General features: G+C 30.8%; 1 protein-coding gene across 1 annotated transcript; it reads left to right on the forward strand.

The window, feature by feature from the left end:
* Nucleotides 1-302: 302 nt before the first annotated feature.
* On the forward strand, nucleotides 303-7,854 carry LOC103572487 (uncharacterized). The gene is made up of 8 exons (XM_053741719.1): nucleotides 303-334; nucleotides 4,868-5,073; nucleotides 5,371-5,921; nucleotides 6,143-6,378; nucleotides 6,495-7,063; nucleotides 7,336-7,494; nucleotides 7,582-7,727; nucleotides 7,810-7,854. Exons 1-5 carry the CDS (start codon nucleotides 303-305, stop codon nucleotides 6,550-6,552), a joined length of 1,083 nt encoding a protein of 360 aa, XP_053597694.1. The 3' UTR covers nucleotides 6,553-7,063; nucleotides 7,336-7,494; nucleotides 7,582-7,727; nucleotides 7,810-7,854.
* Nucleotides 7,855-13,742: the final 5,888 nt, after the last annotated feature.

The raw sequence follows: 13,742 nt of genomic DNA on the forward strand, positions 1-13,742 counted from the left end.
GACCAACCGACCTTTGATGCTGCTGCTGCTGGTACTGATTGTATCTGCACATGAAGCTTCACCACTTTTTGCAACTTAAATTTTCACTATTATCTCACGTTGCACAACACTTTATTAAAATTCGGCTCGAAGGACCATGTTTTTTATCACAATCGCGGGTGGGATGTTACTGTTCATGCAATTGTAATAATTTAATAAGTTAAATTAATATCTTATTAATATTTATTTATTCTGGATTTCAATATCGTAATTAATGTGATTTATTAGTGAACAAAACGTTTCTATAACTTAATTGCAAAAGAATGGTAAATATTATTATGACTGAACAAATTCGGTAAAAACTAAAAAATGGAATTTTCTTTGAATTTTGGTACGGATGAGACATAGGCAAGTCTCAACTAAACGGTTTGGGATCCTGGTGATAACTAACTTATTATTTTTGTCTTGCATACGGGCCCTTGTACCTCAGGAACCTTGAACTGTAAGTAAAATCGTACTGTTTAGAAAAGGTGGGAAAGGTGACCTTGTGATTGGTAATCAGCAATTGTAGGAGTAACAACCCTTGAAGTAGGAAGGGGCACTGTCAGAAAGGATAGGCAAGAGGAAAGAGCGAGATATTAGAAAGGCTAGAAATTATTTAGAAAAAACTGGAGACACCATATGATATTCACGTAGGCTTGGGACGAAAGGCGTTTATAGGAAAAAAGGCAATAAAGTAATTTATTTCAGCTGGACGATGTCGTCTGGGAAAATAAGTTTAAATTTTACTTGGGAATAGTTTTTAAGCGGATTTTAGGATTAAGTTGTAAATTATCTAAACTCAAATTCAAAGAAACTCACATTTTAAAGTTTTACAATACAGAAAAAAAAGAAGGTCTTAAATCATAAAACTAAAATATAATCAAACAATGGTATTAAATTTGGCTATGCTCTCAACGTCGATGGTTATCTTAAAAACATTTGGAATAAAATAAAAATTACAAAAAATGGCCGAAATACAATATTATAAAAATCAGTCATATTTTCAACACCCTTTTAGCTTTGGGAAAACAATGTTGGATTTTCAAGCGTAGAAAATGTTTACTAATAAATTTGCGATGAAAAAAAAAATTGATGCGCCCTTCTAGCTTTGCAAAGCTAAAAGGGCGCATGCAGTGGTATGTGACCTTTTACCTTTTGGCACGCGATATACTTTCTCACAGCCCTCTCCGACTCCCCCACTTTTTTAGATTCTTACTGACTTGTAAGGGTCGGCTCCAGCTTCCACGTACTAGGATGTTCGGACAGCCCTTCTGAAAATGCTCGTGTGGACGTTGAGCACCGGGTTCGGGAATGCCTGATATAGCCGAGTACGCGGCTCGATTTTGGATAGGGAAAATTGGTTGAAGTAATTAAAGAATAAATATGAATGTAAATAAAATTAATTTATTACAATTAATTGTTTTTTTATTTAATAATAAATAATTGAAGTTAAAAGTCTTTGGGAAAAATGATTCATAAATTTAATAATTACAGAAACTTAACAGAATTCCACTGCGCATGCGCGACACTCTTTCATCAAGTGCCTGAAAATTTCTACTCAGATACCCGCGATTCCAAACCTCAATTTCACTTAAATTTTATTGTTATAAATGAATCTTCTGCATTATTAATGACGGCTTTGAATTTAATTAAAATTTGTCATTGCCGAGGAAAGTCCTGACGATGAGTAAGTTTTAATAATTGAAAGTTTCTGCATGCACAGCGATTAAATAGATTAAATGAATGAAATAAGATATATATAAATAAATTAATTAATAAAAGACGATAAAAGTAGTTTTGGAAATTACCCACGTGTTTGACAAAATTATTGTTGTAAAATAAATTTAACCTCTATGCCAAGGAACTTACGTTGACTTGTCCCAGGTGTCTCGCCATGATCAAAGTTTCCCCTTGGATTAGTCTGCACCGTGGAAAACGACGACCCAAATTTTCACACACAAAAAAAACTGACTTAACCACAAGGCGTCTGCCTGACGATGAATCTTATCAAGTTAAATCAAAAAAGAAGTGCTGTTGATTGAGTGACTGCTCGACTCGGCTTCCAGGTTGCAATTCTTTTTTTTGTCTGGCGTCTGGCGACGAGGTGTTCCTGATCTACCCCCTACCGTCACGCCGCTAAATTAAACACTTCCGGCGCGAGGGCGAGTGCGCAAAATAAAAATGGCGCGAAATTTAATTTTTGCTGACCTAGCAGTCGAATATCAGGTCACCCCGTCACAAACTCCATTTGAACTAATTCAGTAGGTGGCAATAGTGTTTCTTTACCGTAAAGCATATGAGTCAAAAATGTTTCTGAAAAGCGGGTATTTCAAAACGCTTTTAGCTTAAGACGCGTTTTCATTTGTTTCTCTATTCGCACTCAACTGGATAAACGGTACTATCTCTGTTGCACTTGTACATTAAATAGGAACTTTGTCCAAGCTTTTCTCGTAAACAAATGGAAGTTATCAAAAAATTCAAGTGCACTTCGCTAGTTCATAGAGTAAAGCATCGGGTCTGTGTCTTTATTTTGCGTTTAGAGCTTTTATTTCAGAGAAAAGCTGGGACAAAATTATCTGAAAACCGTTCTTAAGAAAAATCGGTTGTAAAATATTATTAAATAATTTCCCATTTAATGCATATATACATTTTTTTCATTCATTAATTTACTTAATTCAAAAAAATTAAGTCCTAATTTTAAAACTTTATGATTATGGCTTTTGAAAAATTATTTATAAATATAATTATATAATTACATGTATACTTTTATTTTCTAATAAATTCTTAAAAATGTAATCATTTTTACGGTTATTGAAAATAGTTGAAAACTAATTTGAATACGCTAAAAGTTTCCAAGACATTGCCCACAAAATATTAATTACAATAAAAAATAAACCATCCGTACTATATACTGCAGTGAAAGAAAAATATGTTCGTTTCTAAAAATAATATTCTTAACTGAAGTACATATTTTTATTTTTTTGGATAGAGCCAAGGAAAAATTTTCTTATTTCTTCATAAAAATGCATTGCCCTTGGAAATTTATAATTGGATTGAAGCAATAGTTATTGAAATAAGATATTTTATACTTCAGTGTGGTAAAAATTTTTTATTTTTAGTATTATAAATTATAAGTAAACAAGCCCTGATTAAAAGAAACGATTCGAAACAACTTGTAATGTTAAATGCCCACAAGAAGCTCGATGACGAAGTATTCAAAGTATCAAAAGTATTCAAAAGTTTAAAAAATTTATTTTTTCTAATCGTTTAAAATCGTTCCTTTTAATAAAAGAGTTTTCTTGAATTTATAATGTTTTTCTCTCGGTGTTTAATAAAAATTCTAAAAATATACTCAAACCCATAAATAAGTTCAAAAAATTCATTTGTGTGTAAGACTTTTAGCATAATCTCATTGTCATGATGAATATGGTATTTTTCAGTAATATAATAAATTATGGTAATTTGAAACGTAGGACTAGAATCTTGTCAACAACATAATGAAATATCACTGTAAATTTATTCTACTACGAGTTTTTGTATCAAAAGCAATGTTACTTTTACGAAATTCATAAAATTTACTTTTTTAACGCGCATCAAGTATAAAATATTATTTATCATAATAATTTATAATACTGAGTTGACACTATTAAAGACGAATCTATTCTAATTCGTTCAAGATTTATGATTAAAGTCTACATCTCACCATACATCTCGAACGATTCAAGTTTTCAAATTAACAAAACGAAGCGCAGACAGGCCAACTAAAATTGTTTGTGAAATAAAGTTTGTAATTATCTTGAGAGACTCATTATGCCTACTTTCCCCTCTTTTCCCTCGAATACAATAGTAAAATTTTCTAATCTTATATTATTTAAAAACTACAATTTTTAAGTTATCATTTTTAAATAAACTATCGAAAATGATGAAAAATTTTAGAATGTAAATCAAACGTAACCAGTGGGTAGTTTATCATATTTATTTCACTTACAGTACCCACGGTATCTACAGTACTTAGAGTGTTAAATAACAATGGTTTTATACCTGAATTCGTTTACCTGACTTCACCAAGTTAAACGACACTCTCAAACTTTTCAAACGCTGTCCAAGCAATCTCAGCTACTCGAGATTTAACAAATGGAAATTTTTATTTCTATGACTTTCATAGGACTTAAAACTTTATTTTATAATAACCTTGTGAGTAGTGTTTGGAGAAAAGTTCAGATTTTTATTTTGCTACTCAGGGTTCTATTCCTGACTCTGATAGGTAATCATTTTTTTATTTTTTTTTTGTAATGGGTAAATAAAACGTCGCTACATTTAGAATTATTATGTACTAACATTCTCTTCTTTATTTAAGAATAAAAGAATAAACTATTTAAAACTCTACACAAAGTTTAAAAAATAACAATTGAAGAGTTTGATTTCTGTCTTTTATGGTCATCTACTGAAAATAAATCCTGTGAGTTTTAACCCTCTTCAAACTGTCAATTGTTAAATTTTATACTATTGTACTTAAAATAAAATTTCGTCTCGACCGAATGTCGAAGGTGAAATATAAAATAGATAAAGCAAGGATTATAAATATTACTGCTACTCCCACTTTTAGGCTCATTACTATTAAAGTGAGTTGACTTAACTTCGTCAAAGTGCATTTGGAAACGTTTCAATCAGTCATCCGTCGTGGTCATACTGTCCTCGAATGAACATCTACAGGAGTTTGTAATTTAGGTTTCGCTACTAAGTATTAGATTTTTTATTCACGAAATTGTGATATAAAATCCTGTGCATAAATTATTAACAGTTTTTTTTTATTTGTAATTAAAAATATTTTATTTAAAATATCCAGTTGTATAGTTACTGGTTGTCAATCGGGGTATAAAAGTTGTAAAGAAAAAAGACATTTATTTGGTGTTCCCAAAGATCTGGACTTAAGAGAAAAGTGGCAAGTTGCAATCCGTCGAAAAGTTGAATTCAAGTGTGGACAAAAAGTTTGTGATAAACATTTTTTGAAAGATGAAATTCGGCATGAAAAAATTCTTACTGATAAAGATGGTACTATTCCAGGAGTGGTAAGTATATTTTTCATCTTTTTATAGTCATATCACTTCTGTAAGAATAATCTACTATGGCTACGAATATTTTATTTCTGCAGGAATTTTGTCTATCATTTTTAAATATATAAAGTGTATATATTACACTATAAGTTTAATTATAATTAAACTAAACTTTCTGTTGTTTTTTGTACTTTAGTCACCGTATAAGAAACCTCAGTTAGCGCCAAACATTACTCCTTCTCAATTCTGGTGGAATGAGCTTCATGATAATTATAAAAAAAAAAAAATCAAAAAGAAACACATGAAGATATAAATAATCAACTCCAACCAAATTTTTTACTGACTGGTGCAATCAATGTAACGGAAGCAAGAACATCACAAAAATCTTTTATTGAAACAAGTGAAAACAACAGTATATTGACTTTCGAGGATATAATTTCGAATGAAACACTATATTTACCACTTTCATGGGAACGTAAAAAATATGATGTTAATGGAACACTTATGATTGCTTTCAGCCATACATATTTTGAAGAAAAGACTAGTGCAACAATAACTTATTCGAAAAAAGTTGTTATAACTGAGAGTCTAGAAGTACGATTTAAAGTCAATGAATCACTTATAAATTTAAGAGAACAATATGGTGAAAAAGTGAAAAGTTTAGCAAATCTTGAAAATATTATTTTTAGTTTTCATTTATTACAAGTATGTAACGGTGTTAAATTAAATAATGACTTACAAAATTTAGATCACAGTTTGTTTACATACACTGACATTTTTAAAATAACTAGGCATAAAAAGTGTGTATTAATTAGTAAAAATGGGCAGTGTAAAGACTGTAAATCTGTAAAAAAAGTGTTAGAACGTAAAAAAAAAAAAAACAATCTGCAAGTAATACAGGTATCAAAAGTAGAATAAAATTACATATTGAGAAGCTCGAAATAAAAAAAAATTGAATAAAATTACAGAAAAATTATTCCAGAATTAAAAAGCAAAATAATTCCCTTCAAAAGTCAAATAAAAAATTAAAAACTTCGGTAGCTACATGTTATGAAAAAATGACAAAGATTAGTACCGATGTATTAAATAATGTTTTAACTGAAAATGCTGAGAAAATGCCTGAACAACAACAAAACGCCATTCGAGAGATTATCAACGTTTCAAAATGTAAATCTCGTAACGGTCATCGTTATTCAAAAGACTGGATGATGTGCATGTTACTACACATGAAATCTCCAACAACATTTAGATTCATACGAGACAATAACATTTTACCACTTTCATGTCCGAGCACTATCAGAAAGTAATTATCAATGATTAATTATATATAAAAATGTTATATATTCTAGTTGTATACTAAAATATTATATAGTATATCTATTAATATTAATATTTTATTGATTTATTCAATTTCTTTAGGCAATTATCTAAGATTCCAATATCATGTGGATTTGATGAGGCTTTTTTTGAAGTTTGATCAAAATATATAGAAAATAATCCAGATAAAGATGGATTATTACTTATTGATCAAATGGGGATTCGTGAAAGCATAGCTGTTGATTCGAAACGCCTTAATTTCGTCAGACTTCCTGACTTTGAAGAAGATGATATAGACGATAAAAAGACGCTAACAGAAAAAGCGAATCATGGTTTAGTGTTCATGTTCCAATCATTGACTGGTTTATTTACACAGCCAATAGCTGTCTTTGCTTCACATGGCCCTACTTCTGGCATTGTTTTGGCGAAGCTGATTATAAAAGCTTTAATAATAATTGAAAGATCTGGCGTTAGAGTTTTGGGAATAGTTACTGATGGTGCTACTCCAAATCGTAAATTTTGGAGTGAGATGGGAATCAGCGCACAAAAAAACAATTTAAAACACACATTTTAAGCATCCTAGCGCTGATCGAAAGGTTAATGTATTCTCTGATACACCTCACTTAATGAAAACAACAAGGAACAGATTATATGATAAGAAGAGCCTCCAGGTTAGTTTCATGTATTTATTACCATATTATGTCGAGAAAAATTAGAGTTTTTTTTTTATTTTGGATAAGACATCGATAAACTTGTAGAGCGTTAAAAAAAATTTTTTTTGAAATTATAAACGTTATCTTGATTTTATGATAGTGCTCAAATTTTCTGAATAACTATTTTTCTAGTGTATTACAAGTTTCTCAATATTTTAAATAACAAGAAAACGTAAGCCACAACATTTTGATATTATTTATACAGCTATTTATTTATGTAATATGTTTAGATGGATGAAAATCAGCCTCTTATCAAATGGAACCATTTTTCAAAAGTTTTCGACGCAGATCATGTAAAACCTTTACACCTAAAAGTTTGTCCGAAAATTACTCCTAATCACCTGATACTCAACAACTCATTTAAAATGAGAGTTGGTCTAACGGTACAGGTGAGACAATAATAATTTTATTTAGATATTAACTAAATTTTTTTTATGTTTAGCAAATATGATTTATCATTGTTATAATATATTTAGGTATTTAGTAATTCAATGGCAAAAGGCATCATATCAAAACCAATAATTTCACAGCTACAATCGAATTTTGTAGTTGGATGAATAGACTGTTCAATGCCCTCAATCACAATTTTATTGGAGTAAAGCCTAGTGATGACAATTTCAAAGTCAGTACAAAAAGTTTTATGTATTTAATTTTTTTATTTTTTACAATTTCTATGAAGTAACACGAATATTTCAAATTGGTAGATTATTGAAGAATCGCTTAAGAAGTCAGATGATTGGGAAACAAAGATTAATGAAAAAAAAAAATAAGCGAATCTTTGTTCCTCGCCAAAAATACAGCAGATAGATTGCGTGTAACTTTGCGGTCTACAGTCGACTTAATTACCGATGTATACAATAGCAAAAATATTGGTCTATCAACCGGAAATATAAATCAAGATCCTCTTGAGGTATAACTCGTTATTAATTAATTAAAATTGTTTGACGGTATTTTCTACTTACAAAGAAAAAAGTTACAACAAACGTGTGTTCAGGTTATGCCAATATTTTATTTTATGTCTTTTAGCGCTTTTTCGGTTCAGTACGACAAGCAGGTAGCACCAATGATCAACCTATAGCTCCTACATTTTTGTAAATCTACCGTATTTTATCATTGCATAGTGTTTTCAAACCCCCTATGGCTGGTAATTGTAGTGTAGTTACATCTGATAAGCAGTTGATTCGCTTATCAGACCTCAAAGACATATATAATAGAAGCGACAATAGAAGTGTGTTGGATAAAGTAAAAGTAACATTAAAAGAAGCTGTGATTGGTGATGATTGGCAAACGGAAAACTTACTTTGCGAACATGACTACAACTCTCCGGAAATCGCTGAATGCGTACTTTACTATTTGACGGAAGAAATTTTTAATCAAATTTAAAAAAATGTAAAGTGCGTTAAATGCCACGATGCTATTTGGAATTCGGAGCCAACAGCTTTTGTATCAGATGCATTTGTTGCTTTGAATAATTCAGAGAAAAATTTGTTTCAGCATCCGAATTTAGGTTTTTATAATCTGATAAAAAAAATCGAATTCGTATTTGAAGAAATTTCTCAAAAATCGAATAGTTGTGATTCCATTTGGGAAAATCTTTTACATGAAATAATTGACATGAAATAATTTAACATAAATAATTGACAAGAATGTATTAAATTTTTTATGTAAAGATCACGCTGTTGATATACTTACTTCTATTATATTTAATTATATTCGACTGAGAATGCATAAAACTGCAACTGCGATTAATACTTCCAGCATAGAAAAAAAATCAAGAAAAGAAAAAAATTTCAAAATTTTATTCTACATAAGAACAACCGAATTCAAAATTTAAATTTGCACTTTGTTTCGATTTTTTTTTCAAAAAAGCTGTGATTATGGATAAAATGATCTGCATTTTGTGATATTTATTAAGATTGTATTTTAATTTGTGTGTTATTTATCGATATAAATTTTAATTTAATCATAAATATATAAATATTTTATTCCTCATACTACATTATTATTTTGTAAATGAAAAATTGTATTAAATAATTTGAATAAAAAAAAAATCATTAAATAAATAGTATAAAATTATCAGAAAATAAACTGATACTAAAAATTATGAGCATTATAATATTAACAAGTAATACCAATCCTTTCAAACTCATTGTTGTTGAGATATTTAATATTATAGTTCAAAAAATTCATAGCTAAATATGGCATAGCCGGTACGATATATATTTTCAAACCTAACTTGGAAACCGCGTATTTTCTTTAACCCATATTGTCAACGGTAAAGAAACACTAGCGCCACGTGGTGGCGAGGGTCAATAGTGATCTCAATTTTTGTGCATGGTTAGATGGAACGTTGGATAGGGCTGCTTTCTCACAAACAGCTGCTTACGTATTCGTCCGATTTCGGAGCAGTTCGACTCAATCCGTGCGAGCTTCGTATAGTCGTACCATATACATACACGTTAAGCGAACGCTCGGCCGAGCTACATAGTAGGCGGAGAAGGGAGTGTTAGGTTTTATTTTCGTTACGGAATTTCTTGATTCGGTCGCCACGCTCAAAGCCCGCGATAAAAGCTATGCAATAGCTTAAAAAAAAAAAAAACTTTATTTTTTATATGTCACTTCTTGTTCAGAGATTTATTTATTTATAAAAAAAAAACTTAGAGCTTTAAGCTCGGTTTTGTCGTTTTTATTTATTTATTTATTTATGCCAATCGGCTTGATACATCTTATTTAGGGGAATGGGGTCAAAATGGGCCCCCTAAAATTTTGAGTTCTTCGAATGACTTGGAGGCGAAATGGGCCTCTGAGCACTTAGGGACCCATTTTGCTCCTGCCCTTTCCCTAACTATTAAAAATCAAAGACAATGAAAAAAAAAATCGACAAAATATCAATACCAACAATCGACAGAATTTTGTCTGAAAGGATTTTCTGACGTATCGTCCTGTTACGTCCTGGTCGATGTTTTGGCGCTGGCGTGATTGAGCGGTCGATTTGAATTGGACGTAATGAGAACTTACATATAATTATAAATAATTATTTAGTAGGGGTTGAACAGCCACCATTCGGTGGTTGAAATAAACTGGTTATTATTTTATATCTTAATTTGATTTATTCAATTGTAAAAGAATAATTTCAATAATGTGAAAATATACAATTAAATCAATTTATAAATTGTTAAAGTTCGTCTAACAATAACGTCGAAAGGGTGAGAAAGAAGTTGAGTACTTAGTATTGAGCCTGACTGCTCTCTATGATTCTATATTTCAGACTGACTTCTCTTGATCGAGAAAAACTAGAGTAAGTCTCTTATCAATACGAGGCGCTTAGGCATCAGGCCCGCGCGTCGTTCGATATAGAGGGGTGGATCGTGATAAGCAATATTCTCCAATGATCCATTCTCCGTTCTCACGCTTTCTCCGTTTTTGTTATTAACAAATGTGTCACTTATCTATGAACAAAAGTTATCTTAGAACAAAATAGATGTTTGTGCAGCTGTACGTCTCGAGGATTGACTCGAGGCGTCAGCGTTTATTTGTATTTGATAAAATGTAGAAAAATAACTTTATCAATTATTACTCATATCTTTAACGTTCGAATATCTTCAATAATGTTATTCTATTATTATATTATATTATTTTATATAATCGATTAAATACTATGGAAATTACTTGGTTATCGATATTCGATATAATTAGTTAGATTTCAGGTCGGTAATTAGAGAAGTAAATGCCCGCGTCATCTGACGTACAGGCTGGGACGTAACAGTCCGAAGAACTTATTTTTGATAATTTTATTTAATTCGGACTTAGAAAACATCTATTTATTTATATCATTATGTATTTTTTTTTTCTATTAAATTTTTTTCAAATAAGCTTCCCCATCAAATCACCGATTCGGGATGTATTCCTATTTAAATAAATCAATTTTTATTCACAATCGTTTCCATCACTTGTGAAGGAAATGGTCTGGATTTTCGTGATACCCGGCCCAAAATACGTAAGAAACCGTCGAAACATTTTTTGCTGACAGAATATATACGGGCTCTCCTCTTCAGTCTAATAACTAATTAAGACTAATGATGATTGTAAATGAATTCTTAAAATTATAATAATTTATCAATTATGCGCACTTCAAAAAACCTTGGGCATTTAAATTTTTATATAAATGGTGAGATTTTCAGGTGTAGTAACATCGAATTACAGGTAAGTAATTATTAAAAAAAAGCAATATAATTTAAAAAAAAAAATCGGGGAATCGAACAGACGTCTTAGAGAGTCTGATACAAAAGAGTTAGCGCGCGACCATTGTAACACGTTACAGCTATAAGACAAAAGCTTATACAAGAATTGTATTTAGAACTTCAAATAACCACTAAGACTAATGATGATTGTTAATAAATTATTAATATTATCCGGAGTAATCAAAATATTGAATAACGCCATAAATATTATTTATTGACAACCGCATAATCGGAGGGTTTAGTTTTTATATATACTAGAAATAATTTACATTGGATTTTTTTTGAAAATCAGCAATGATAACTTAATTAGAAGAAGATAATTATAGTTCGTTTTTTTTTTCATTGGAAAATGAAAAAAAAAAATCGCCTCAGTCGTGAATTCGAATACACGACTCAGTGAGTTTTGAGCAAAAGATTTGTCGCGCGTCTGTCTGAGCGCCTTGAAACAATAATATAAAAGCATATATAAAAATTCTATTTGAGATTTAATAATTATAATTATTATTATTTATACATTTTACAAATTTACTGGCTGAAATATGCATAAAAAAATCTGGGCGTCGGTTGACCCTGCGGGCCATCCCCAAAACTTCCCGCTGTTTTCGACCTCAAAGAGCTCGAAAACATTAGTGTAGATATATTTTCGAGCTCGAAAATGCTATCACATGCAATTGTTTTTTTACGATCTTTTCAAGCTCTAACAAGTTACCTGTTATGCTGAAGTTTGAAAATTTAAGAATCGAAAATCATCAATGAAGCGGTTTTTAAAATTTAGATCCTGATTATGTTTAGTAAAATAAGTGTATTGAGGCAGAAATCAATGTCAGGGATCAAAATCAAGATTTAAATAAGTTTTGACTCATGTAAGAAACAATAAAATATGAAATATCCGATAAAAATATTAAAAACTACGTTTTATCGATTTTTTTGTTGATAATATGATTTAAACTAAAAACCAAGTTCGATGACATTATATGATCAAAAGAAACCATAAAAAAGATGAGTTGGTATGATATCAGACACATTTTAGTACGTTATATTATGATTTATCCGGAAAAAATAACATAAAATGTTATTTTTTTAACATTTCAACGCCGATATTTTTTGAACTAATCAATCGATTTTGATAGTTGACGTGACAATCGGCGCTTTTTATTGAATTCTAGAGCTGATTAAAATTTGAAGTCGATCGCGTCAGTCGTTTCGAAAATATTTAGGTAAAACCGTTTTTCACCATTTCTTTCTCCCGCGATAACTCTCGAACGAATTATCCGATTTTGATGTTTGAGGTAGAAATCGACGCGTTTTATTGAGTACTAGAGCTGATTAGATCTTGAAGTCGATCGTATAAGTCGTTTTTGAGAAATCAATAAAAAACTAAAAAAAAAATTTTTTTTTTTTTCGTAATTCGCAAATATTTTCGAGTCTATTCGATCAAATAATCTGAAATTTTCAGGAAAGTTGATGGCCAACAAGCTCTTTCGATTGCCACCTCAACCATCCAAATCGATTCATTAGTTCAAAAGTTACGAAGAGTTTACATACATGCACACACACACACACACACACACACACACACACACACACACACACACACACACACACACACACACACACACACACACACACACACACACACACACACACACACACACACACACACTCGGACATCATTCTGAAAATAGTCAGAATAGCTTCCTAGGACCTCAAAACGTCGACATCTGATGAAAACTCGATTTTCGAAAATCGGAGTGAAAACAATAACTTTCGGAAATTTTTGAAAATCGTCGATTTTCTTAGCGGGAAGTTAAAAAGATTTGAAGCGTACATTTTCTCCCGCGCAACCGATGTTGGCTTCGGCGGCATTCGGGTTCTTAGTATTCACACCAACAGTTCGTAGCTGTGCGTGTGATGCCTCTCCGGGATGCGTGGTAGGGATGATATTCCTCTTAGTTTGCCTGTCAGCTTCAGTTTCTCTCGGCTGTTTACGGCTTCCCGACCAGCAGGGGCCGTTCACTCTGACCTCCTACCATGCCCAATTTTGTCATTCCGTTGACCGAAAGTAAACAACGTGATAAAATAAAAAGTTTCAACAAACGAGTTTCGTTGTAGTGGTAGCAGTGCATCTAATAATAATAATAGTCAAAAGTGAGAACTCTGGTGGGAATATTATTCCTGCAAGAAAAATTTATGTTGAAATTTTGAAAAATCGTAATTGATACTAAAAAAATGTATGACACGTCTTATAAAATTCTATTTATTGTTTGGAATGTCTTAATTTCTTATATTGATACCCAGGTTTCGGGTTATAGTTGCAAACACTAATTTTTAAAGTTTATTTTTTTCTGTGGAACAATTTTGTTTTTACAACTTCTTGTTATATTTTTTTTTATTTT

The sequence above is a fragment of the Microplitis demolitor genome, chromosome 9 (assembly GCF_026212275.2).
Source record: "Microplitis demolitor isolate Queensland-Clemson2020A chromosome 9, iyMicDemo2.1a, whole genome shotgun sequence".
NCBI classification, from domain to species: domain Eukaryota; kingdom Metazoa; phylum Arthropoda; class Insecta; order Hymenoptera; family Braconidae; genus Microplitis; species Microplitis demolitor.

Coding starts and splice junctions, on each gene's coding strand:
- LOC103572487 (XM_053741719.1), top strand. CDS start 303: ATGGTAAATATTATTATGACTGAACAAATTCG. Junction 335..4,867: donor ATTATGACTGAACAAATTCG/GTAAAAACTAAA, acceptor TAAAATATCCAG/TTGTATAGTTACTGGTTGTC. Junction 6,379..6,494: donor TGTCCGAGCACTATCAGAAA/GTAATTATCAAT, acceptor CAATTTCTTTAG/GCAATTATCTAAGATTCCAA.